The following is a 27,627-nucleotide window of genomic DNA, read 5'->3' as shown; positions in this document are numbered from 1 at the left end:
CAAGCTATCGCTGTACCAAATTTCATCAAAATCGGTTGAACGGATGGGCCGTGAAAGGCTAATTGAAAATACTAATTATTCGTTTATTCGAGGAGATCCGTAGGAGAGCTAGAGAACCGACATAGCTCAACGGGTTGCGAAGCTGAAGTGGCAATGGGCTTGGCACATAGTTCGTACAACCAATAGACGTTGGGGTCCCAAGGTGCTGGAATGGCGACCTCGCACCGGAAGACGCAGCGTTAGAAGACCCCCCACTAGGTGGGCGGACGACATCAGACGAGTCGCAGGGAGCCGCTGGATTCAGCTGGCGCAAGACCGTGGCGTGTATAGGTCCCTACAAGAGACCTATGTCCAGCCGTGGACGTCTATTAGTTGATAGTTGATGATGATGATAATTAATTATTTCTTCATAAACACATTTTAATTTTTTTTGTGTGATATAACTAACCACAAATCCACGGTTTTCGGATTTAAGAAACCTGCATGTGTCTGTATTTACACAATAAAAATACCGAAGAAAAGTGATATTTCCTTTGCGGTAGTTCCTTTGATCTTCCTGATATCTATTCACTAGGGAGCAACTTTTACCGGATCATGTATTGTGAGCCCACTGGGATCTAAGTATCCACGGACTCGTTACGAAGCGATTTGCTTCCTTGTCTGGTCTCTATACATAAAAAAAAAAAGATTCCGACGAATTGAGAACCTCCTCCTTTTTTTGAAGTCGGTTAAAAATGAATCGCTAAATGTGTTGCTGATCGCAAATCTCGAGAACAGCTGAACCGATCTCGCTAATTCTTTTTTTATAATATTCCTTGAAGTACGAGGATGGTTCTTATGGAGAGAAAAATTTAAAAAAAATCCTGAAAAAGAATCGACTGTTAGGCGGTACGAAGTTCGCCGGGGCAGCTAGTATCTGAAAAAAAATCTAGTCCGTACTAATAAAGAGCCTCAATAGCTCAACGGTTAAGGAGCGGACTGAATTCCGAAAGGTTGGCGGTTCAAACCCCAACCGTTGCACTATTGTCGTACCCACTCCTAGCACAAGCTTTACGCTTAATTGGAGGGGAAAGGGGAATATTAGTCATAATTAACAAGGCTAATATTTTTTTTAAAAATGCGAAAGTGTGTCTGTCTGTCCGTCCGTCTATCTGTCTGTCTGCCTGTCTGTCTGTCTGCTAGCCTTTCACGGCCCATCGGTTCAGCCGATTTTGACGTTGGAACAGCGATAGCTTGCATCCCGGGGAAGGATATAGGCTACTTTTTATCCCGGAAAATCAATGAGTTCCCACGGGATTTTTAAAAACCTTAATCCACGTGGACGAAGTCGCGGGCATCAGCTAGTTTATTATAAGTAGGTATAGATAAAGATTTACATCAGACGAGTCGCAGAGAGCCGCTGGATTCAGGCGGCGCAAGGCCGTGGCGTGTGGAAGTCCCTACAAGAGACCTATGTCCAGCAGTGGACGTCTATCGGTTGATGATGATGATAGATAAAGATTTATGTAAACTTTATGTAAAACTGCGTTCGAGTATAATTTTGTGCGTAAACCAAACTCATCTGCCGAGTTAAAACCAAGACTTAAAACTTTTTCGATACAAGTTTATGTAGCACAATTTATAAAGCTCGGGTTGACAAAAGTTTTTGACGAAGCAAGTTTATGTCTCAAGAAGATATTGAGAAATTCCTCTTGACTAAACAAAAACGCTTGTGGCGTTTGACGAACTATAGTATAGTCTGGTATGTAGGTAATTTTGTTCAGACTACTAAGGCGACCTTCCTACTATAGAATTGGATTAGAGAATATAAAGGATACCAGTTAAACCTACGGGTTAGGTTATCCCTAGGAAATTTCTAAATAATCCATACTAATATTATAAATGCGAAAGTGTGTCTGTCTGCTGGCCTTTCACGGCCCATCCGTTCTAACTATTTTGACGAAATTTGGTACATATATATCTTGGATCCCGGGGAAAGACATTTTTAAAAACCGAAATCCACGCATCATCTTGTTTTAAATAGATACATATCAAAAATTGCGGACCGGCAGGATTCAAACCTACGTCTTCTGTGTTCGCGCCCGACGCCTTGCACGCTAGGCCACGCTTACTGCCAGTGACGAAACTTGTGATGTGTATGTTCACTGAGTACTTAAGCGACTGTTAATGCCATCTAGTAGCGACACTTTGCAGCTATCTAAACTTGCTTGAAGTTGCTAAGTGATCATACATACCACAAGTTTCATAGTTCGTTTTTTTTTCCTACCATAAAGCACCATTATAAAATGGCAGCTTTATTACTACTACCATCTAGCCTATGGGCTAATAAGTCATATTATTCTAGCTTAAACTTCTACTTATGATTAATTTTTAAATCTAATTTACAGTCCAATAACTGTCCTTAGTTTATTCTAACACGTACTTGCAGTTTACTATGTTCTTGTGACCTAGAAAAAGTTCGTTTTTTGGCAAGGATTTTTAGTTGAATTTTGTGTGTATGACACGTGAAAGTTATTGACTAACGGATCCTGAAAAGGATGTGATCCTTTTAGTATCCTGTACATTCTATATTGAAGGTTCTATTTTACATCTACACGAGAGAGGTTCTAAAAATATCCTCATATTATATTTCTCAGCAAAATATTTTGAAGACCTCTCTCGGTATATCCAACCCCGACCTTTTTGCATGGTGTTGATATATTATTCGTCTTCTTTGAAGTCAAATTCACATTTACCCTTTGGCGTTAGCTTTTAATTTAAAAAGCCATTGACTGAAACATTTTTAATATCCGGATTTCTATCTCACTTTCTCTTTCTCTATTTTTGTAGCAAAAAGTCTATTTATGTTAAAAACTTAGTAAGTATTAATTATTGTTAGGCTTGGGGGCCATTAAAGAACAAATATCATATGCAAATGTGGCGCAATTATATGCATTAGTTCATAAGTAACTAGGTGTTTATTAAATGGCCAACTGTTTAATTCCAGGCAAGCACTGAGAATTTATCGACAGAAAACTCAATAATTACCAATTTTGTGACCCGACCCAGGAATCGAAACTAGGACTTCGTCATCGGCCATTTGGAGATTCTAACCACTAGACTAAAGAGGATACCTATGCTGTCGCAACTAGGTCGCACTAGGTACCCTAAAAAAGACAGCAAAGCATTGAAAAAGATGAACTCTGAAAAAGATGAACTCTCCAGTCTTAATTCCAAAATAATGAGGTCAAAAGAAAAATAAAAGATGAATTGAAGCGAAGATGTTAAAGTCGCTTGAAATAGTTATATTTCTACATTCAATAGTTACTGAGTTCGTCCCAGTTTTCCAATTTCCAAGGACGCGTTTGTAGATTTTTCCATACAATATAACAAACTTTATTTTCGAGTCAGTAAGAATACGTTATTTCTTTTAATGTCTGGATGACCTGCAAATAAATCTGCCTACGTATCAATATTTCAGCTAAAGTAACTACGTACTTTATTAAAATTAATTTCTCGTCATAAATAAATACACACTGTTAAACATAAAACTAAGAACCGGCCAAGTGCGAGTCAGACTCGCGCACTGAGGGTTCCGTATTACAATCGTATTTTATCGACATTTTGCATGATAAATCACAAACTATTATACCTAAAAATAAATAAAAAATTGTTTTTGAATGTACAAGTGAAGTCCTTTCATAAGATACCCCACTTGATATAGGCAGTTATCTTACTTCGAAAATTGAAAATAGGTACTAATTATTAGTTTATGACCACAATTTAATTTTTTTTGTGTGATGTGACCACAAATTCACGGTTTTCAGATTTTTCCCCTAAAGCTAGTTATAAGACCCACCTACCTGCCAAATGACGTAGGCACCGCTAAGAAAGGGTTTTTGAAAATTCAACCCCTCAGGGGTTAAAATAGGGGTACGAAATTTGTGTAATCCACGCAGATGATAAGCTAGTGTTTGAATACGTCCGCAGGCTGAAATTATTATGGGGACAAAGTTCGCACACAAATTTCGACATCGAAATAATTAAAAAATACATTACAAAAACAAATATACGGAATTGAAAGCGAATGCAGAGTGCAAAATAATGGCAAGTAAGTAATATCATCAACAGGTGAAAAAATGCCTGAAAAATGCCGTAAGAGAGAAGAAGTGACCATTGCTTAATTTGACTAAAACTATTCAAAGAGAACGGAAAAACATTTTCCAGGAAAGGACCAATTGGAAAAGTGCTAAAGCAAACACATATCGAATCCATTCGCTCAGAATCAAACCGACGCTTTGCTGAAAAATGAAAATCGAGGTTGAAATATGATTTTTCTACTAAATTTTTGCCTCTCGAGCCTTTTGATTGGTTGAAAGATCGACGAAACTCTTTTAAAATCGTTTATTTACCGTTTGGTACTTTTATTGAGTACTTTAACGTAGAGATAGGTAAGTATTTCAAAACATTATGTACCTACTGGTTAATTCATTACGTAGGTATTGGAATCAAGAAAGGTCTATGAAAGTCTTTTTGAAAAAGTTTTGGTTGACTGAAATGACATGGATTCATTCGATAAAAGCTCCCAGTCGTCGGCTTGATTTCTTCCAAAATTTTAACAATTATCTAATACTAGCTGATACTCGCGACTTCCTCCGCGTGGATTTAGGTTTTTAAAAATCCCGTGGGAACTCTTTGATTTTCTAGGATAAATGTAGCCTATGTCATTCTCCAGGTCTTAAGCTATACCCATGCAAAAAACACGTCTATCCGTTGCTTCGTTGCGACGTGGTTGAAGGACAGACCAACAAACAAACACACTTTCGCATTTATAATAATATGGGTACTGATTCATTTTAACAAAAAGGGGTATGTTGGGTTCAGTGGTTATTAATTTAAGGTAGTAAATAATGCTGCGTTCATTGCTACGTTGATTAATTTGGTTATTGCAATTTCAAATGAGTAGAAATCCTTTCATTCAAGCCAATGAATCAACCGGAACGTTGAACTGAAAAGCATTAATTAATAAAAACATCAATTTTCCGAAGCGTCAGTGCATACCGAATCCACTCACTTCAAATCATTTTTGAACTCAACCGATGGTGCGTGGCAGTAAAACATGCAAAACGCAAAGTTTTCCTCTCAAATTTCCAAATTTTTTCATCACTAATTGGTAAAAATATAATTTCATCATTAATTTGGTAGGTGATAGCATTTTGTGTTTAAGACGTCGGACTCCTATTTCGGAAGGTCAGCGGTTCCATTTTCATGAAATTTGCCGTTTTTTTTAACTATCATCATAATCATCATCAACCGATAGACGTCCACTGCTGGACATAAGTGTCTTGTAGGGACTTCCACACGCCACGGTCTTGCACCGCCTGAGTCCAGCAGCTCACTGCGACTCGTCTGATGTCGTCCGTCCACCTAGAGGGGGGTTTTCTTCCAACACTGCGTCTTCCGGTGCGAGGTCGCCATTCCAGCACCTTGGGACCCCAACGTCTATCGGTTGTACGAACTATGTGCCCTGCCCATTGCCACTTCAGCTTCGCAACCCATTGAGCTATGTCGGTTACTCTAGTTCTCTATCGGATCTCCTCATTTCTGATTTGATCACGTAGAGAAACTCCAAGCATAGCTCTCTCCATCGCCCGCTGAGTGACTCTGAGCTTTTATTATTAATTGTTGCTATAGCGGGGATAGAAATACACACATTTCAACTCCCTACCTATTACTTACGGTTCATAACATGCAGTCCGCTGACAGACAAATGGATTGACAGACGGACGGACAGATGAGGCTTAGTAATATATAGGATTCCGTCCTTCAGGTATGAAACCAACCCAAAAACTAAGCATATTATACAAAAATTTAAAATGCATCTTTTCAAGAGTTCATCAAAGGCTTGCAGTTTAGAGCTGGAAAGTCGTATTTTCAAGCCTGATTTTCAGCTGAATATTGGCTTTTTGAAAGAGTGGGTTATGTAAACAGTCCAACGCGGTGTAGATCGATTCATCGCATGTAGCACTTGCATATTATATAAGACTATACGAAGCTTATGCTCGCGACTTCGTCCGCGTGGGCTACACAAATTTCAAACCCCTATTGCACCCCCTTAGTGGTTGAATTTTCAAAAATCCTCTCTTAGCGGATGCTAAACTAATTTCCCTTTCTTAGCGGATGCCTACGTCATAATAGCTATATGCATGCCAAATTGCAGCCCGATCCGTTCGTCCCGTCCATCCGTTTGAGCTGTGCGTTGATACACCAGTGAGTCAGTCAGTCATCTTTTCCTTTTATATATTTAGACTTCTGAATTATGCAATCAGAGTAAAGAATAATGAAATCAGGAATTCGTGCTTCTAAATTTTTAGCATTCCGTACACGAAGAGTGCCATCGGGACCCTATCACTATATGCCTCCGCTGTCCGTCCGTCCGTTTGTCAGCGGGCTGTATCTCGAGTTCAAAATTTCACAGAATGTGTATTTTTATTGCTGCTGTAACAACAATTGATATAAATTTCAAAATGGCCGCCATGAAAATTTAAAGTTTTATCTATCTTCTATCTATATTTATAAAAGGAAAAGGTGACTGACTGACTGACTGATCTATCAACGCACAGCTCAAACTACTGGACGGATCACGCTGAAATTCGGCATGCAGATAGCTATTATAACGTAGGCATCCGCTAAGAAAGGATTTTTCAAAATGCAACCCCTAAAGGGGTAAAATAGGGGTTTCAAATTTGTATGAAAGTCTGTCAGTTTTGAAGTGTCTATAAAGAAGTTTTGTAGTTAATATTTTTGCAATTAGCAGTATGACATATTTTATTAAGCTCATATGTTAAAATCTCATAGTTAAAGAGATTTTAAATAAAATTTGAGTAGTCCACGCGGACGAAGTCGCGGGCATAAGCTAATTATATACATAGAATTCTATCAATCCGCACATGACCAGCGTGGTAGACTACGGCCAAAACCTTTCTCACTCTGAGAGGAGACCCGTGCTCTGTAGTGAGCCGGCTATGGGTTGATCATGATGATGATGACTTACGTTTCAGCTATACAGTGCTCATTAAAACCATCGGAGAGTTTCAAAAGAAAAGTATTTTAGGCTCAATCGTGAACTTTTTGTATGTATCTTTTCATCCCATCTTTTCCCTTCTACTTGAAGGGGTCTAAGCCTGCTCAGGAACACTTAGGTGATTACGCTCGGCTAAAAGGACCTCCGTCCCTTTGTAGGGGGCTCCAGAAATACCTGTACGAATATAATTACAGACCATCGCACCTCTAACTCTTCGGAGTTACGTGCGTTTTAAGCAATTAAATATCACTTGCTTTAACGGTGAAGAAAAACATCGCAAGGAAACCTGCATGCTGGAGAGTTCTCCGTAATGTCCTCAAGGGAGTGTGAGCTGTAAAGTCTGCCAGCAAACCCTCTCTATCTGAGGGGACACCTATGCTCATTAGTGAGCCGGCGAATTTTGATTTCATTGATCTTGACTAGCTGATGCCCGCGACTTCGTCCGCGTGGACTACCCAAATTTCAAACCCCTATTTCACCCCCTTAGGGGTTGAATTTTCAATAATCATTTCTTAGCGGATGTCTACGTAATAATAGCTATTTCAGCCCGATCCGTCCAGTAGTTTGAGCTGTGCGTTGATAGATCAGTCAGTCACCGTTTCCTTTTATATATTTAGATTTAGATAAGGATAATCCTTTGCATTAGAAAAAAACCGGCCAAGTGCGAGTCAGGCTCGCGCAATGAGGGTTCCGTACTACAGTCGTATTTTTTCGACATTTTGCACGATAATTCAAAAACTATGATGCATAAAAATAAATAAAAATCTGTTTTAGAATGTACACGTAAAGACCTTTCATATGATACCCCACTTGATATAGTCACTCACTTCGAAAGTTGAAAATACTAATTATTAGTTCACGACCACAATTTTTTTTTTTTTTTGTGTGATCCAACCCTAAATTCACGTTTTTCAGATTTTTTCCCAAATGTCAGCTATAAGATCTACCTACCTGCCAAATTTCATGACTCTAGGTCAACGGGAAGTACCCTGTAGGTTTCTTGACAGACAGACAGACAACAAAGTGATCCTATAAGGGTTCCGTTTTTCCTTTTGAGGTACGGAACCCTAATTAAACCAAAACCGTTTGTGCGGATTGATTTAGCCTGATGAATTGACATAAAAAAGAAAATCGAGAATCTTTATTCTGTGTGAAGTCGGTCAATAAAACCGTAATCAACGTCGTTGCTTACACTGTAAATCATTGCGATGTAAGGATTCCGAAGCCGTCGAACCAACCGAGTGCTGCCAGCAGCTGCTAATCAAATAACGCCTCCATACATACCACAAGTGAAATTGCGATTGTTATTATAATGTGAGAATATTGACAATCTCGTTACGTGGCCTGAAGTGGCCTGAAGAGGCACGAAATAGAAAATTGTGGAAGGATCGGAGGGAGGCCTTTGCCCAGACGTGGGACAGCACAGGCTGATTTAGATTTAGATTAGATTTTTTTTAGAGACACATTGGCACCGATTCTAAGCACAACCTAAATTTAGAGTATTCGCACTTCTTACTATTGTAATATGAAAAGGACAGAAACAGTTTGATATTTCTAAATTTAATTTTTAGATGGTAAACCCCGTGATTTTAGCACGCACTCGCGAACCTACTGTTTAAAATTGTATTGTGCACTAAAATTTAGAGTCTTTAAATGTGAAAGTCATGTTCCGTTCCTTTTTTAGCATTAGTAAAAAGAAAAGGATGCAGATACTCTAAATTTAGTTTAGAGAGAGACTAGAGAATCGGGGCCAGTTTCTACTAGTTCGGAAAACAGGTGCACAGTATTGTTTTAGTAAGAATTTTATAATAATTAGTTTTAAAGTACCTACGTGTCAATACTAACAAAAATATGATTTTGTATCTGGTGAAATAAATGATTTTATTATTATTATTATTATTATTTAGATTTATTATAATGTGACTGACTGATGTAATTATTATTATCGACTTAAACAGCTTGGACTGGCTTTAGAAACTTGGACTTTTACATGAAGCTTTACTTTATAACGTCCCGAACAAAAACAGGCCGGTCAGCTAGTTTTCCATAGGGAAGTCATCAGAATAAAAAATCGATTTTATTAAAAATCGATTCCTACTATTGCGAGCCGCGATGTCAGCCATAACTGGCACTATTTAAATCGATATGAAACTACCCGCAATATGTTAAAGCCATTAGTGTGGATGTGACGTTAGGTTGAAACTCGCTAATGGAGCAAGGTACCTAAGCAAAAAGGCGGTGCTCCGATTTTACGGGATATAACCTGCATTCAGGCTTAAGCGTTTATCAATAACCTTTACTTGGGATGCCAAGTTTTATTTTCAGCACGATTTTTAGGGTTCCGTATGTAAAAAGGAAAAAAGGAACCATTATAGGATCACTGTGTTGTCTGTCTTGTCTGTCAAGAAAACCTTAGAGTACTTCCCGTTGACCTAGAATTATGTTTGGCAGGTGGGTATGTCTTATAGGACACGTAAGCGGAAAAATCCGAAAACCGTGAAAATGAGTTCAAATGTGAACAAATAATTAATTAGTATATTCAACTTTTAAAGTAATGTAATTAATTAATGACCTTGGGGCCGTGGGGCCCGGGGGCTCGAGCTCTTTTTGAAGAAATTGCGAAAAGAGTTATCGTATCGAGTCAACCGGGGACCCGAGAGCTGGCAGCTACCTTGGTCAAAGAATTAGTTTGGCCATCCAAAGGGGTAATGCTGCCAGCATCTTGGGTACAATGCCTCGCTGCGGTGGTATCGACGAGGTTTTAGATTTAATTTAATTTATTTTATTTTTAATTTAATGTTGTTTTTTTTTTAGATTTAAGTTTATTAATAGTTTATTTGTTAACCATTGATAGTAAATAAAATTATAATATTGCAATTAATTAAGTACATAGTATTTTCAACTTAATATTTTAAATATACAAAGTGGGGTAACATATGAAAGGAATTACCTACCTTTACATTCTAAAAAAGATTTTTATTTATTTTATATTATGCTTAATATTTTTTGATTTATCGTGCAAAATGTTGAAAATATACGACTGTAGTGCGGAACCCTCGGTGCGCCTGTCCGCCTCACACTTGTCCAGTTCTTGCTTATTGCCTTTGTTTAGAGCCACAGTTCACGACAGTTAGGGCACTTCTAACAAAACCACAACAAAACGTCGAGGCTTCGATGTCACTAGACTGCATGTTGCACCATACATATTTGATCTGTTTCAGTCGATTATAGCAAATTAAGCTTTTGGTTCATTGTATATCATGGATTTCCGAAAAATAACGTCTGCTTTGAAACAAGTAAAAAACTTTTCTTAGATATAATTAATAAAATAAAGTCTACAATAATAAATGAACGCCTCGCAATAAAACATGTGTTCTGGGGTGTCATGATTAATTATCGTGAAAGTTAAGAGTAGCTGACGCTATTGTCTTCCCTCGCGTAAACATCCCAATAACAATGTACCTCCTTACCTACACACACAATTTTATATTATCTTCTTATTAATTACATGGCAGAATCTAAATATAGAAAAGGAAAAGCTGACTGACTGACTCACTGATCTATCAACGCACGATTCGGGCTGTTTGTCATGCAGATAGCTATTATGACGTAGACATCCGCTAAGAAAGGATTTTTGATAATTCATCCCCTAAGGGGGTAAAATAGGGGTTTGAAATTTGTGTAGTCCACGTGGTCGAAGTCGTGGATATAAGTTTGTAATCTATATAATATAAAACAACTTGTCGTTACCTATTCTATTAACACACATCCTAAACCGCAGGGGTTAGAAACTAGAAATTTTGACAGTAGGTTCTTTTATAACTTAGGCATAAACAAAAAAATCAGGCCCAATTAGAGCTTAGCAAAGTAGAGCGGGCGCCGATTCGATTGGGCTCACATAATAAGACGCTGACAAAATAATTCATCTCAAGCCATAGCTCACATGGCCCCGGGGAAATCAGGCGTAAACGAATCAGACGTACTAATGAAAATATCAACTTCAAATGCCACATCAATGAATCAAAATTTTCATTTGTATTTTGAAGTCAGACTTTTAAGATTGCCTCATCTGGTAATAGCAAGGCTAGCTCATTCTTTGCTCACTACTTTCTGCCGTGAAATATCAAAGTGTTTCCACGGGATATTTAAAATACTTACATCCTAAATCAACGCAGATAAATACACGGGTATCAGCCAGTATGTAGTGTATTTTATAGTGATCACACTCACCATCTCATGTCATATCACGTAGAAAATATATACAGTCAGGAACCATTTCAGGCCCAATCAGAGCTTATCATAGGATAGCGGGCGCTGATTCGATTGGGCCCACATAATAAGACGCCGACATAATTATAATGTATCACAAGCGTGAAGCGATGGCTCACATGGCCCCGGGGAAATCAGGCGTAAACGAATCAGATAATATTAACTTCAAATGCCACCAAATTTTCATTAGTAAATATTATATAGAAGTCGGATGTCCATCTGTTTTGTCATTTTTATGTCCGTACGATGTCAATGATACTATTTGGCTTATGCCCCATCTGGCTCATTTTTTGTTCACTACTTTTTGTCCTGGAAAATCGAAGAGTTCTTGCGGGATTTTTAAAATACGCTAAATCCACGCAGATTTAGACGCGGGTACCAGTATATATTATGTAGTGTATTTTATAGTGGTCACACTCACAATCTCATGAATAGTGTCATATCACGTAGAAAATATATACAGTCGAAGCCATTTCAGGCCCAATCAGAGCTTATCAAAGGAGAGCGCGCGCTGATTCGATTGGACCCACATAATACGACGCCGACATATAATTTATCACAAGCGATAGCTCACATGGCCCCGGGGAAATCAGGCTTCACCAAATCTGACGTATTATTGATCATTTTGTCTGTATGTAACGCTATTATGTACATATCGAATATTATTAAACAATGTCAATCCATAATTTTGCTCGTTTTAAAAATTCCATACCTAAAGGGTCCCAACGGAACCTTATTACGATTCCGCTGTCCGTCCGTCCGTCCTTCTGTCTGTCTATCACCGGGCTATATTACGGTTAATGTGATATAGCCCGGATAGTTAAAATTTTCAGAAAGTGTATTTCTATTGCCGCTATAACACAATTTAAAAAAAAAGGGACCGCCCTGAAAATTAAAAAGTGTTATTTGTTGTGCGATGGTGCGGAGCGCTTCGTGTGCGAGACAGATTTTTATTTACTTTATTTTTAAAATAGCTATGACAGACGGATGGACGGACTGGATAAATCTATAAGGGTTTCTTGTTTAAATACGAAACCATAAAAAGTATGAAAAGTATTTTTACACGTTAAAAAGGCCAGTAAACTTTTTTCATACATAAAGAAAATTCCACGGATACTTTTTTCTTTTCCCCGAAGGCATTATTAAATTCCTACATGACGATACGGAGGATACGAATAATTTTATTTTAAATATTGAAGGAATTTTTAATGTTGCCTGTAGGTATCAGATTTGTGAATGCATGTGAATCGTTAATGGAAACTTGTAGCTTTAGTTTTAAGTTCGCGTAAAAATTATCACCAATATCAGCCGCACTCAGAGTAGCTTATAGTTACTTAAGATTGAGTTAAAACGAGACATATTTATGTGAGAGATATAGCTCTGTCTCGTTTAACTAAACTTAAGTAACGAGTGAATCTTACAAATCCAACAACTGACAATCAAAAAGTGTAATTTGTTATCTACTAGCTGATGCCAGCGACTTCAACCACGTGGAATTATGTTTTTAAAAATTCCGTAGGAACTCGTTAAACTTCTGGTATAAAAAGTAGCCTATGGCACTCTCCACGTCTTTATCTATACCCATGCAAAAAACCGGCCAAGTGCGAGTCAGGCTCGCGCAATGAGGGTTCCGTACTACAGTCGTATTTTTTCGACATTTTGCACGATAATTCAAAAACTATGATGCATAAAAATAAATAAAATTCTGTTTTAGAATGCACAGGTGAAGACCTTTCATATGATACCCCACTTGATATAGTCACTCACTTCGAAAGTTGAAAATACTAATTATTAGTTCATGACCACAATTTAATTTTTTTTGTGTGATCCCTAAATTCACAGTTTTCAGATTTTTCCCCAAATGTCAGCTATAAGATCTACCTACCTGCCAAATTTCATGATTCTAGGTCAACGGGAAGTACCCTGTAGGTTTCTTGACAGACAGACAGACAGACAGACAACAAAGTGTTCCTATAAGGGTTCCGTTTTTCCTTTTGAGGTACGGAACCCTAAAAATCACGCCAATCCGTTGCACCGTTGCGACGTGATTGAAGGACAAACAAACACATTTTCACATTTTATGATAGGGGTACTGATAAGGATAAGCTGACTGACTGATATATCACCGCACAGCTCAACCTACTCGACGGATCGGGGTAAAAGGCTTGCAGATAGCTATCATGACCATAAACATACATTATACAACCTACATTATACAACCCTGAAAACCTTACACTCCTTATAATCAGTCGTGGAAAAATGCAGGTATTCGACATTCAAACTCATAATCCAAAAATTAACCACCCTTTCCAGAGATCCCATCTCGCTAGCGTGAAAATTTCAGTTTCAAAATTTCAAAGTAAATGTAACTCGGAGAATAAAAGACTATATTTCAGAAGCACACATTAAGGTTACAGCTTAATTTTCATTTAATGCAAAAACGCGGCATATATAACGAACCGTTGGTTGTGAACGAAATAAATAATTTTCACTCTCATGTTTTATTTTTTAAACTACGTACACAAATATTTATCACTAGCTTATGCTCGCGACTTCGTCCGCGTGGACTACATAAATTTCAAACCCTTATTTCACCCCCTTAGGGGTTGAATTTTCCAAAATCCTTTCTTAGCGGATGCCTACGCCATAATAGCTATCAGCATGCCAAATTTCAGCCCGATCCATCCAGTAGTTTGAGCTGTGCGTTGATAGATCAGTCAGTCAGTCAGTCACCTTTTCCTTTTATATATATAGATTTAGGTTTACTAATATTTGTCGTACTTTTAAACCATTGAGTTGTTATTTTACTAGAGTTGCAGTGTATATTATCAAAATGCATGGTCGTAGCCAGGAATTAATTTCGGGAGGGGTTTTAAATAACGGGGGATTACCTAAATAATGTGCCAAATGCAACTTTTAGAAATCTAAAACCATCTTCGCCTTATTGCCTTTCTAATGAAACTGGTTTGGGGCACGTCGGTTGGATGGTTTCAAAGTCTATAACGGACATAGGAAGAAACCTTTTTTTTGTGTTTTATATTTTATAGAGATTTAACAACGGATCCCTAAAAAACAATGCCGAATCGGCTTTACAATATTATCGTTTATGGCACAAGAAATATGGCGGTAATAAAGTTATAAGCAAAAGCAATACATTCGGCTCCGCGATATGATTTATTTGCACTATAAAGAGAGATTTATTGTGCGCTGTTGCCGAGGTATGAGCGCGCACACAAACACACATACAACATGCACGTATGTTGATTGCGGTCGGTATTTGTGGAAATGGGTTAATGACTACAGCACAGGAATCAGTGCTCAAAGTCTGTGCTGTAATCATTAAGAGGAGCTTATTCAGAGCGCGCTCCATACCAACGTAGTTTAATTATTACATGATACCCGCGACTTTGTCCGCGTGGATTTAGGTTTACCCTATGTCTTTCCCCGGGACGTAAGCCAACTCTGTACAAAATTTCATCAAAATCGGTTGAACTGTGGGGCCGTGAAAAGCTGGCAGACAGACAGACAGACACACTTTCGTATTTATAATATGGAAGTATGGATTGTAATAAAAAACTCGACAAGTGCGTTAGGTATCGTGGTTTAGTGACATATTTTAATGTCACCAAACCACGAAATAAGCTTAAAATCATTATTTTATTTTGTGTCTGTGGTATGTCAGATTTTCGTAAAAATATGCAGTTTCAAAGTTACACTGGCTGAAAATTTTAAACACAAAAATAAAGTCAGTTTTTAAACAAACATTTTAACCCTTGACACGATTCAGTAAAAACAATAATAAAACGGTTGTAAAAACACCAAACAAAACGTTTAAAAACACTTACCCAATCCCGCATGCACTAAAAACCTTGAGTAACCTCATTCGCCGCAAGGGAATCGGATCCGACCGATTTAATCCCAACAATAATGCGTCTAAAATAACCTCACGATATGGGTCACGGCTGGTGATGACGTACGGAACCGTTTCCGAGAGTCGCTCCAGACAGGTGCTTTGTACTCAAATACAGCTAATTAAAACTATGTACTTAGGTCTTAGGCTCATCGCACACGAGCTGAGTGGAGCCAATCTCTCGCTCTTTATTAGGACAATATGTCCGCGCTTCTTCCTTACAATTTCTTGTAAATATTATGAGTGTGTCCTACCTGTGATGACGTATGGCGCTGAAACATGGACACTGACAGTTGGCCTTGTCCACAAGTTCAAAGTCGCTTAGCTTGGTATGGAGCGGGCTATGTTGGGTGTCTCTGAGGGATAAAATCCGAAATGAGGAAATCCGTAGTGACCGACATAGCTCAACGAATTAGCCAGCTGAAGTGGCAGTGGGCAGGCCACGTCTGCCGCAGAACCGATGGCCGCTGGGGCAAATTGTTCTGGAGTGGAGACCACATATCAGCAAGCGCAGCATGGGACGACCTGGAGGTCGCTGGACAGGCGACCTTAAGAAGGTAGCGGGAAGTGGGTGGATGAGGAAGGCGGAGGATCGTGCGCGCTCCTGGGAAGGCCTATGTCCAGCAGTGAATGCAAACAGGCTGATTGATTGATTGATCGATTGATTGATTGATTGATTGATTGATTGATTGATTGATTGATTGCTTGATTGAATGAATGATTGATTGATTGATTGATTGATTGATTGATTGATTGATTGATTGATTGATTGATTGATTGATTGATTGATTGATTGATTGATTGATTGATGGATTGATTGATTGATTGATTGATTGATTGATTGATTGATTGATTGATTGATTGATGAAATCAAAAATGAGAAATGAGAAAATCAGAAATGAGGAGATCCGTAGGAGAACTAGAGTAACCGACATAGCTCAACGGGTTGCGAAGCTGAAGTGGCAATGGGCAGGATATATAGCTTGAAAAAACGATAGATGTTGAGGTCCCAAGGTGCTAGGAGTAGCGACCTCGTACCGGATAGCGCAGGTCCCAAGGAGGTGGACGGACGACATCAGCGAGTAGCTGGGAGCTGCTGGATTCAGGCGGCGCAAGATCGTGGCGTGTGGAAGTCCCTACAAGAGACCTATGTATGACCTACATAGATAATACATATTAAAAGTATGCTTCTGAAAAAAGCATATTATTACACAATTTGAAGATTATCTAAATGATAAAAGAGCGTAGATTTGACCTGCAGCTCGTTCCAGCAAGGCGCAGGACTCCAAATACTTTTCTAATAAATGGCATAATATTGTATATCAAATCTTTGAAAAGAGCAACCGCCGAGTTTCTTGCTGGATCTTCTCGGTAGAAAAGGTATTCCGAACCAGTAGTAGTAGCCTCTGATGATTCAAAAATACTTGTAAAAAATAAAAAATATTTTTATTTTATTTATTTTATTTTATGTGTAGCAGTGGACGTCTATCGGTTATTGATGATGATATCCACCCAACTTCAGATATCAGTCGCCACCCTAATTGAGTGAAACGTGGCTGAACGTTGTATCAGGGAACCGCAGGGGATGGTATAAGTTACAAGATGACGGAATATATTGTTGGGAAGTTATTTACCTACTGTCATACTGTTTTCGCCCGCTGGGAAATTGACGATATCGGAGGGTAAGCTTAACGTTAAATGTATTTATCAAAGCTTTGTAACATTCTTTTGAACCATAATATATATCATGATTATTATTTATTATTATTATTTATTTATTATTTAATTAGAACGGCCATAAAGCCAATTACACTAATTAAACTCGACACAAAACGAGTAGGTACAAACTAACATAAACATACTTACAAAAATTGTTAAAATTATAAATTATTAAAATTATGATATCCACATACTATATGTATTTACACTTAATATTATAATTGCGAAAGTGTCTGTCTGTCTGTCTCTCTGCTAGCTTTTCTCGATCCATCTGATTAATTGATTTTGATGAAATTCGGCATGCAATTTGGATAGCTTGCATCCCAGGAAAGGACTTAGCTTACATTTTATCGGAGGTTTAGTTTTAAGTTTACGAAATTTAAAGTATCACCATTATTATATATCTATAACCCGACTATCAAAAAGAGTACCTACTTTGAATAAAATATGATTTGAATTTTGAATTTTATCCCGGAAAGTCAAAGAGTTTCTACGAGAGCTTCAAAAGAGTTCTTAATTCCACGCTGAAGAAGATACAGCTGGCATCCAGGAGACGGATAGAGGCTACTTTTTATCCCGAAAATTGAAAGAGTTTCCACGGGCTTTAAAAAAACCAATCCAAGGCTTCATCTACTTTATTTAATATGATTACAAAGAAATGACTTCAAAAATATACAGTAAACTTTTTATAAATTATTTTTTTAAGAATCTAAGTCAGGAATAAAGGTAGATTTTCATACTTTAGAGATAGGTAACTGTCAAAAAATTAACGATTGAAAAATCGATCTAAAAAGTATATTTTATCTATTTAAGTAAATATTTTAAAGCTTATAACTTGATCAATTCCCGTTAGTAGTCTCACTTCGCTGATAAAGTGCCTATACAGGGGTGATTTTAATAGCAATTTAAAAATCAATTCCCTCAATTCCACGTATTGTTCGTAACACGCGTGTAATTTACTAAAATAATGGCCGATTTATCTACTGCCTATGTAATTTGGTTGTTGCCTTGGAAAATTAGCTATTACTTTGTAAAATGAGTTTTTTTCCAATATTGGCATCATGTATGATATTTTTCTCTACAAACTAAATTTAGAGTGAGTATCTGCATCTTTTTCTATTTAATATTGCTGAAAAAGGATGGAAAATGAATTTTAAATTTGTGAACTTAAGAGGGCTCAGGACGGTGCTTTCTTCATACAAACGTAGGAGGGTAATTACTACATTATTTGATACTGCACGCTCAAAACTAAGTATTATATATCGATTAATCTCGTCATTATCTAGGTTTAATGATAGGTATATGAAACATTGAAAAAAATATTGATTTTAAAGTTACGAGCCTCAAAAGATTCCTATTTTAACACTAAATTTATGACAACTTTGGATGTTAATAAATAAGATTAGGGGTATGAAAGGGGTAAGAAATTTAACATTAGACAGTTTATTTATTCATTAGTTGAAATAACTATACTTTGCAAACATAAACTTAGTAGTTTTTTCTCAAAAATACTTTTCCTAAACCCTTGATTTCAGTGAAAAACATCGTGCCTCTCACCTTTCTCATACAAAGTCAAGTGAAAAGCAAACAGGTTCGGTCGAGCGTACTGCGTCACCTTGCACCAGCAGCCCTGGCGAACTTCGTGGCGCCTAACAGTCGATTAAATTTTTTTAAATTTTTCTCTCCGTAAGAACCATCCTCGTACTTCAAGGAATATTATAAAAAAAGAATTAGCGAAATCAGTTCAGCGGTTCTCGAGATTTGCGATAAGCAACACATTTGGAGATTCATTTTTATAGATTATGCATCATAGTTTTTGAATTATCTTGCAAAATGTCGAAAAAATACGACTGTAGTACGGAACCCTCGGTGCGCGAGCCTGATTCGCACTTGGCTGGTTTTTTTTCTCGCTGTTAAACCTCTGTGTATTTTTATTTTTTAGCTCCGTTTAATCGAACTCATCCTGTCAATCACAGATGTTGGTGAAGACTGTTAGGCTCGTGCACGTCACTCTTATTGGTCCTGGCAGAATACCAGCGCTCAGGTTTTATTTTAAAACCTGCAGCATTAATGCTGAGCTGGGGCCATTTCATCTTGTGCCAAGTGGGTGCAAGAACTCATTTTAGATTTAATTAATTATTAAGTACTTCTACTACTATCTACTAACTATTAATTTTAAGTTTGTTTGTACCTTAGGCATAAGATGAATAAACCAGTTTTCTTTCTTTCTTTCTTCTTTCTGTAAGCACATTTCTGGGTGACTTATCGCGAAAATTCTGACCCGCGGTTCGATAGCATCAGTTGGGGGCGAGCCAGACTTTCATTGCTGTTTCTTCGATGGAAATGTTCGCCGAAACGTGTCTTGAGAGAACGACCTACATCGGTACTTTTGAAATTTATTATTTTGCAGTCGTTCGGAAATTAAAAAGAAGCCCTACGTACCTACTGAAGAAGATTGTGAACGAAAAATGGAAAATAAAAACAAAGAGATTTCCAGTAAAAGTAAACCCTTATCTTGGAAAACATTATTTACTTTATTCTTAATGTAGGTACTGTGTGTGTGTGTGTGTAATGTGTGTATGATCTTAATGTACTGTGTGTGTGTGTGTGTGTGTGTGTGTGTGTGTGTGTGTGTGTGTGTGTGTGTGTGTGTGTGTGTGTGTGTGTGTGTGTGTGTGTGTGTAATGTGTGTATGATCTTAATGTAATGTATGTAATGAGTAGCGTTTTCTGGGAAAATTGGTCACTAGTAATTATTATTATTATTATGGATATACATCTACTCTCACGCCCGTATAAGATAAATGGTTAGAGTTGCTATTTATTTCTTGAAATTGCTACTAAACTCTTTAGATTTTGCTTAAGAATTAATTCTTAACCATAGACATTTTATTTGTAAACAGAGGCACGTCAAAATGATAGACAAAATACTACAGACGTGACAGAACAATTAACAGATTATAAATGGCAAATCTATGGTACTTACATGGCGAAACTGAATTAAGATTTTATTATATTTTAGAAATAAAGTAATTGTAGATTTAAATAGAGTATAATGTGGTATTTAAAGTATATAAATTTAGTAGAGTTTAAACTCTATTGACTCTATTGAATTTAATCTTTACATGGTATCACTATATTTTTATACAGAGGGTGGGAGTTAATCCCAGCCTATAAATGGCTCTGCTTTGACGGTAGAAAGCATTAATTTTCCTATTTTTAAGAAGAAGCTGTGACATACCTACAGGTACGAATATTGTTGATTTTATATTTCTTTTGTTGTACTATGTATGTTGATTTATGTATTGTTCAAATGTGTAATTGGTATTTCAAAATAGACACCACCGAGTTTTTTCTTGCCAGTTCTTTCTCTCGGTAGATAATATGCTTTTTACGAACTGGCGGTAGATTTTTCTTAAAGGAAATAATAAATTATTTAATGATAAAGCAATAAGTAATGGTAAAGATAAACTTTGATTTGGAGGGAGTTTTTCCCTGAATAAACAGTTTATTTCCTTATACAATCTTTTATTTTGTCTCCTACCTACAACCACGCCCTAGCTTATTGATAACGAACTAAGGTCTAGACTCTCAGTAGGTTGATTCCTGACTCTATTGTCTCTATACTTCTGAGGCTAATCTAGCATCAGAAGTGGGATACGATATGGCTGAATTGTGCCTTTTCTAATGCAGTTTGTACAAGTTTCAGAAATACCGGCGAATTCGGATGGCTTTGTGAAAAGCCATCAAAGATGTTCCAACAGGCGTTGTGATGACTGACGTCCACGAGAGGTACCACAATGGACATTGGATACCCTAAATCTGGAAATCTTAATATGAAAATATGGTATGAAAAAAAAAGTGAAAGTGAATTAAAACTTTTTTGCAAGACAATTTTTCAGGCAGGTAGGCCTTAGAAAGTTTTATTGCGTAATCATGGACCTATTAATACTCTGTGTAATGTAGTAACACAGTTTCATAGTACCTGTCGTCATTTTATTTGTTTTAAAACTAATTGTATTATAGAAATAAAGATGTGGGTACTAAATAAATAAAATTTTTGCGGGTAATTTTGTGTTCAGTATAGATGTTCTGTTTCAATGACTCAGATTAATGTTTGAAGGTGTTTAATCGCATGATGTCCCAGCTAATAACACAAATCGGTATTACGAAAATTAATGTTGAAAATTTGCAGGTAGTTAGCTGGTATGAAATTTTTATTAAGTAAATGATCATACGATTACAATAGGTTAGACTTGACACAGGTTATGTCTTTTTTTTTTGTATACGGTTCATTAGTAACATTATCTAATCGCACCTAGGTTTGTAGTTTGAAAATGATAAAATGTGGTTAAATGTCAGACTGACCGAGCGGTGAAAAACTAAAGCAAGTTTGTCAGTAAATATTTACTGATGGTTAATTTGTGTTCTATTTTAATTTCCGTCTGACGTCTAGCCGTATATTTGTAATTTATATGATAGTGATGTTGACATTGAATCATTGAATATTGTTTTACGAGTGATGAGTCATCTTACTTTTTTTTTAGTTATGTTGGTATTCTTGTGGCATTTCCTATGTAAGTACTTCGAGAACGAAGTACTTTTCAGGTTGGCCGAATAAATGTTTATTAATTATTTATGTGTTACATAATGACAGAGAAAAAAAGAACAGAGAAAAAAAAAGAACAAAAAAAAAAAAAAAATTTTTTTGTTGTAGTTTTGTTTCAGAAATACACATTCCATCATTCGTTAAATGTTGATGATTCATTGATCAGAAATTGCGATTAGCGTGGCCATTTTGTTATTTTGCTATTGATTTTGCATCGGAGTTCTCACTCGCAAAACGTAGAGACGAAAGATTTGTGATACCTACCTACAATAGTTTAGAAATTTTGTTGGAGTTTATTTTTGTAGTTTTTATATAAGGATAGGTTAGGCTGCTGATGTCTTATCCTGTTGCTATGCCGCTAAGTCTAGAAGCTACTGATTGTTTGATGTCATTGTTTTTTTATATATACCCACCGTTATGTAATGTGATGTAATGGAGCTGCCAATCCACACTTGGCCAGCGTGGTGGACTATGGTTAAACCTGAAACTTAAATTTAGAATATTGGAATTTAGAGATTATTGACTACCCACTTGTGTTTAATATTTTTTAATGCCGTATTTTGTTGTTTTGTTTGAATAATACTTTTGATTTTTTTGACGTTTTTGATGTTTGAAGTGTTTAACTATTTTTGATATTGATTACTTCTTTGACGATCTTTTTAATGTAAATTATTTTTGTGGTATTTTTTGACATTTTAGTTTTTGATACCTACCTTTATGTTTTTATTTACGATCTTTTTGGATTTTTATATTTTATTGTGGAAAAATGTTTTGGTATTTATTTAAAAAGGAAGGTTGTTGGCACATCATTGGATGTGGGAAGCAACAAATGTTTTTGTATAGTCCAAGGACTGATTGCAGATAGACAAAAAGAGATTGAATAGAAAATATTTTGAAAGTAAATAACGATAATTAGATAAGTTTACTCTTTGATTATTTTTACTTCTTCTAACATAGTAGTTAGTTTTGTTTTGATATATCTTACATATAATTACTTTTTATATACCTACCCTTTGTTTTTGACTTTGGTACTTTAGGAGTAAGAGTCGATGGTATTTTATTATTTTTGCAAAATTATTAACTTGAAATTGAAAAAAAAGTTCTTATGATTTAACTTATTTTGAAATATTAATATTTTTGTAACTTTTTCATTTTGATGGTTCTTTTTTATGAAACATATTATTTTAAATTCTGATAATTTACAATTTGTTCAGTTGCAATTTTTCTTTGTTTAATATTCATCTCTATATTTTATTGGAATTTATTTAAAACTTTGATCAAATGTTCGATCAATGGAAAAATTGTATAGTGATATATGGATCAAAACCAATGGTGTTAAGGGACAATTTTATGATGGTTTACGATGTTGCCTTAAAACCAATGGTGTTGAAGGATATTTTGTAGATGATACTTTAAAACGTTGGAACCAACGGTGTTGAAAAGTATTTTTATAATATCGCTTTAATACCAGTGGTGTTAAAAATATTTTTTGATATTGGTTTAAAACCAATGGGGTTAAAGGATATCTTGTTTGGAAACATTTATGTGCTGTGGCGAGAAAAATATTTCTTGTATTTTTGAGAGTAAACTGTGTGGTAATTTTGTATGTCACACACATGTTTAAAATGTTTTTTTAAATTTTGTTGGAAGCCACAGACATGTTGTTTGAAAAAAAAAAAAAAAAATGTTTTGATGTTGTTAAAAAATTACTTTACGAATTGTTTGTTTTTATTTTGTTGCTTCGAGAACGAAGCAATTGTCAGTTTGGCCGTATAAGATAAATGGTTAGAGTTGCTATTTATTTCTTGAAATTGCTACTAAACTCTTTAGATTTTGCTTAAGAATTAATTCTTAACCATAGACATTTTATTTGTAAACAGAGGCACGTCAAAATGATAGACAAAATACTACAGACGTGACAGAACAATTAACAGATTATAAATGGCAAATCTATGGTACTTACATGGCGAAACTGAATTAAGATTTTATTATATTTTAGAAATAAAGTAATTGTAGATTTAAATAGAGTATAATGTGGTATTTAAAGTATATAAATTTAGTAGAGTTTAAACTCTATTGACTCTATTGAATTTAATCTTTACATGGTATCACTATATTTTTATACAGAGGGTGGGAGTTAATCCCAGCCTATAAATGGCTCTGCTTTGACGGTAGAAAGCATTAATTTTCCTATTTTTAAGAAGAAGCTGTGACATACCTACAGGTACGAATATTGTTGATTTTATATTTCTTTTGTTGTACTATGTATGTTGATTTATGTATTGTTCAAATGTGTAATTGGTATTTCAAAATAGACACCACCGAGTTTTTCTTGCCAGTTCTTTCTCTCGGTAGATAATATGCTTTTTACGAACTGGCGGTAGATTTTTCTTAAAGGAAATAATAAATTATTTAATGATAAAGCAATAAGTAATGGTAAAGATAAACTTTGATTTGGAGGGAGTTTTTCCCTGAATAAAACAGTTTATTTCCTTATACAATCTTTTATTTTGTCTCCTACCTACAACCACGCCCTAGCTTATTGATAACGAACTAAGGTCTAGACTCTCAGTAGGTTGATTCCTGACTCTATTGTCTCTATACTTCTGAGGCTAATCTAGCACCCGCGTACAAAATAGATACATATAAAAGCCAAAAGAGTTATAATATACTTACATACATAAAAATAAATGAACCTACATAAACATTACATACATACATATTTGTACCGGGCGGAGGGTTACACCCCGGCAGGGGAGACCAAACGGCCGGGGGTCAGGGCGACAGGTGAAGAAATCGGCGGACTATCCTAGCCGAGTCCAGCAAGACCGCTTTTTGCATCCTGGCTGCGAGCGAACTGCCACGGAAACCCAGTCGCCTCAGATGTTGAGCGAGGCTGACTGGGATCAACCCATTCGCAGATATGACGATTGGGATGATTTCAGTGGACTCCACATGCCACATGTCGGAAACCTCGTGAGCCAGATCGAGATACTTGCGCTTTTTCTCCGTCTCAGCTCTCACGAGGTTCTCGTCATACGGAATGGTGATGTCCACCAAAAACACCCTCGACTGTGCCCGGTCCACCACCACGATGTCAGGCTTATTCGCTAGAATAGTCCTGTCCGTGATGATGGACCGGTCCCAGTAGAGCCGGACTCCGTCGCGCTCGAGTACCGGCACCGGTGTGTACTTGTAATACGGCAGCCTCTCATCCAGGAGACCGTACTTCAGAGCAAGCTCTTGGTGAAGGATTTTGGCTGCTTGGTTGTGTCTGTGCAGATACTCAGTGTTGGCAAGCGCTGAGCATCCCGAAAGCACATGTCTGAGTGACTCGCCGGGATGGCGACAAGCTCGACAGATGTCATGAGTGCCATCCTTCAGAATGTACTTTCGGTAGTTCCGCGTCTTGACCACCTGATCTTGTATCGCACAGACAAAACCCTCGGTTTCCCCGAAGAGGTCACCAAAGCGCAACCACTGCACGGACGCTTTTTTATCTACGTGTGGCTCATTAAGAGCTTTAAAAAAGCGTCCGTGCAGCTCCTTCTCCCTCCATACGGCCTCCCGGTCAGAGGTGCTAAGTACCACCGGTTTCTGCCACTCGGTTTGGGCTAAGGATAGTGGGGTGAGTCCTTTATCACATTCTATGACCTCTCTATGCATGGGGGACCCCCTCATCGTCTCAAAGTAGGTTCTGAGGTTGGCTATCTCCCGGTTATGCATGGTCTTGACGCTCAATACGCCTCGACCACCACACTTCCGGGGGATATACAACCTCATCACAGACGATTTTGGGTGGTGCATGCGATAAAGAGTCATAGTTGTGCGGACTTTTCTGTCCAGGGCGTCAAGTTCGGTCTGAGTCCATCTGAGCACGCCAAAGGTGTACATGAGAACGGGCATGACCCAGCCGTTATAAGCTCGGATTTTATTGGCGCCTGACAAATAACTTTTACAGATTTTTGTCAGACGGCCAAAAAAGGCCTCGCAAACAGACTGTTTCACGTCCGTCTCTTTATTATTATTATTATTATATATCATTTGCTCTCACGCCCGTGTACAAAATAGATACATATAAAAGCCAAAAAAGTTTATAATATACTTACATACATAAAAATAAATAAACCTACATAAACATTACATACATACATATTTGTACCGGGCGGAGGGTTACACCCCGGCAGGGGAGACCAAACGGCCGGGGGTCAGGGCGACAGGTGAAGAAATCGGCGGACTATCCTAGCCGAGTCCAGCAAGACCGCTTTTTGCATCCTGGCTGCGAGCGAACTGCCACGGAACCCCAGTCGCCTCAGATGTTGAGCGAGGCTGACTGGGATCAACCCATTCGCAGATATGACGATTGGGATGATTTCAGTGGACTCCACATGCCACATGTCGGAAACCTCGTGAGCCAGATCGAGATACTTGCGCTTTTTCTCCGTCTCAGCTCTCACGAGGTTCTCGTCATACGGAATGGTGATGTCCACCAAAAACACCCTCGACTGTGCCCGGTCCACCACCACGATGTCAGGCTTATTCGCTAGAATAGTCCTGTCCGTGATGATGGACCGGTCCCAATAGAGCCGGACTCCGTCGCGCTCGAGTACCGGCACCGGTGTGTACTTGTAATACGGCAGCCTCTCATCCAGGAGACCGTACTTCAGAGCAAGCTCTTGGTGAAGGATTTTGGCTGCTTGGTTGTGTCTGTGCAGATACTCAGTGTTGGCAAGCGCTGAGCATCCCGAAAGCACATGTCTGAGTGACTCGCCGGGATGGCGACAAGCTCGACAGATGTCGTGAGTGCCATCCTTCAGAATGTACTTTCGGTAGTTCCGCGTCTTGACCACCTGATCTTGTATCGCACAGACAAAACCCTCGGTTTCCCCGAAGAGGTCACCAAAGCGCAACCACTGCACGGACGCTTTTTTATCTACGTGTGGCTCATTAAGAGCTTTAAAAAAGCGTCCGTGCAGCTCCTTCTCCCTCCATACGGCCTCCCGGTCAGAGGTGCTAAGTACCACCGGTTTCTGCCACTCGGTTTGGGCTAAGGCTAGTGGGGTGAGTCCTTTATCACATTCTATGACCTCTCTATGCATGGGGGACCCCCTCATCGTCTCAAAGTAGGTTCTGAGGTTGGCTATCTCCCGGTTATGCATGGTCTTGACGCTCAATACGCCTCGACCACCACACTTCCGGGGGATATACAACCTCATCACAGACGATTTTGGGTGGTGCATGCGATAAAGAGTCATAGTTGTGCGGACTTTTCTGTCCAGGGCGTCAAGTTCGGTCTGAGTCCATCTGAGCACGCCAAAGGTGTACATGAGAACGGGCATGACCCAGCCGTTATAAGCTCGGATTTTATTGGCGCCTGACAAATAACTTTTACAGATTTTTGTCAGACGGCCAAAAAAGGCCTCGCAAACAGACTGTTTCACGTCCGTCTCTTTTACCCCTAGCGACTGTGACATGCCCAGATACCGGTATGACTCAGCTTCAGAGAGGGTTCTGATGGTGGACGGCTCGAGACTCATCTCAGCCGAATGAGTTACCTGTCCCCTTTCCACATGCATGACCGCACACTTGTCCAGCCCAAGCTCCATCCTGATGGAATTGCTGAAGTCAGTGGTGACATTCAGCAGCTCCTGCAGGCGGGTGGCATTGGGTGCCAGCAGTTTGAGGTCATCCATGTAGAGAAGGTGAGGCACTTTTGTTGTGTTTATTATTATTATTATTATTATTATTATTATTATTTATTTATTATTTAATTAGAACGGCCATAAAGCCAATTACACTAATTAAAATACGAGTACAAACTAACATAAACATACTTACAAAAATTAACAACTTAAAATTATAAATTTTAAAAAGCAAAATTATAAATTTTCACAAAAGTGCAAGATCTGACCCATGAGGTCAGCCCATTTGTTATACAAGGGAAAACTTAAATTCTATTTAAATGTGATGTTACTACTACTTTGTGTGTTCCATACATTCCCATCGTGATCAACCTATCGCCGGCCCGCTACTGAGCAAGAGTCTCCTCTTAGAATGA

At 37.7% G+C, this 27,627-nt stretch overlaps 2 protein-coding genes across 2 annotated transcripts in view; one reads left to right on the top strand and one right to left on the bottom strand.

The window, feature by feature from the left end:
• The window catches only part of LOC117992855 (leucine-rich repeat-containing protein 24-like), a 56,099-nt gene that overhangs the window by 5,564 nt on the left and 22,908 nt on the right, over nt 1–27,627 (top strand). The window lies entirely within an intron of this gene.
• Nucleotides 25,597–27,279, bottom strand: LOC138403904 (uncharacterized). Its single transcript, XM_069506068.1, has 2 exons — nt 25,998–27,279; nt 25,597–25,902 (listed from the first exon to the last, which is right to left on the bottom strand). The coding sequence occupies exons 1-2, from the start codon at nt 27,260–27,262 to the stop codon at nt 25,812–25,814; spliced, it is 1,356 nt and encodes a 451-aa protein (XP_069362169.1). The 5' UTR covers nt 27,263–27,279; the 3' UTR covers nt 25,597–25,811.

Source organism: Maniola hyperantus, chromosome 22 (assembly GCF_902806685.2).
Source record: "Maniola hyperantus chromosome 22, iAphHyp1.2, whole genome shotgun sequence".
NCBI lineage: Eukaryota > Metazoa > Arthropoda > Insecta > Lepidoptera > Nymphalidae > Maniola > Maniola hyperantus.
Note: the sequence above shows the minus strand (reverse complement) of the source record. Positions and strands in the feature narration are given on the sequence as shown.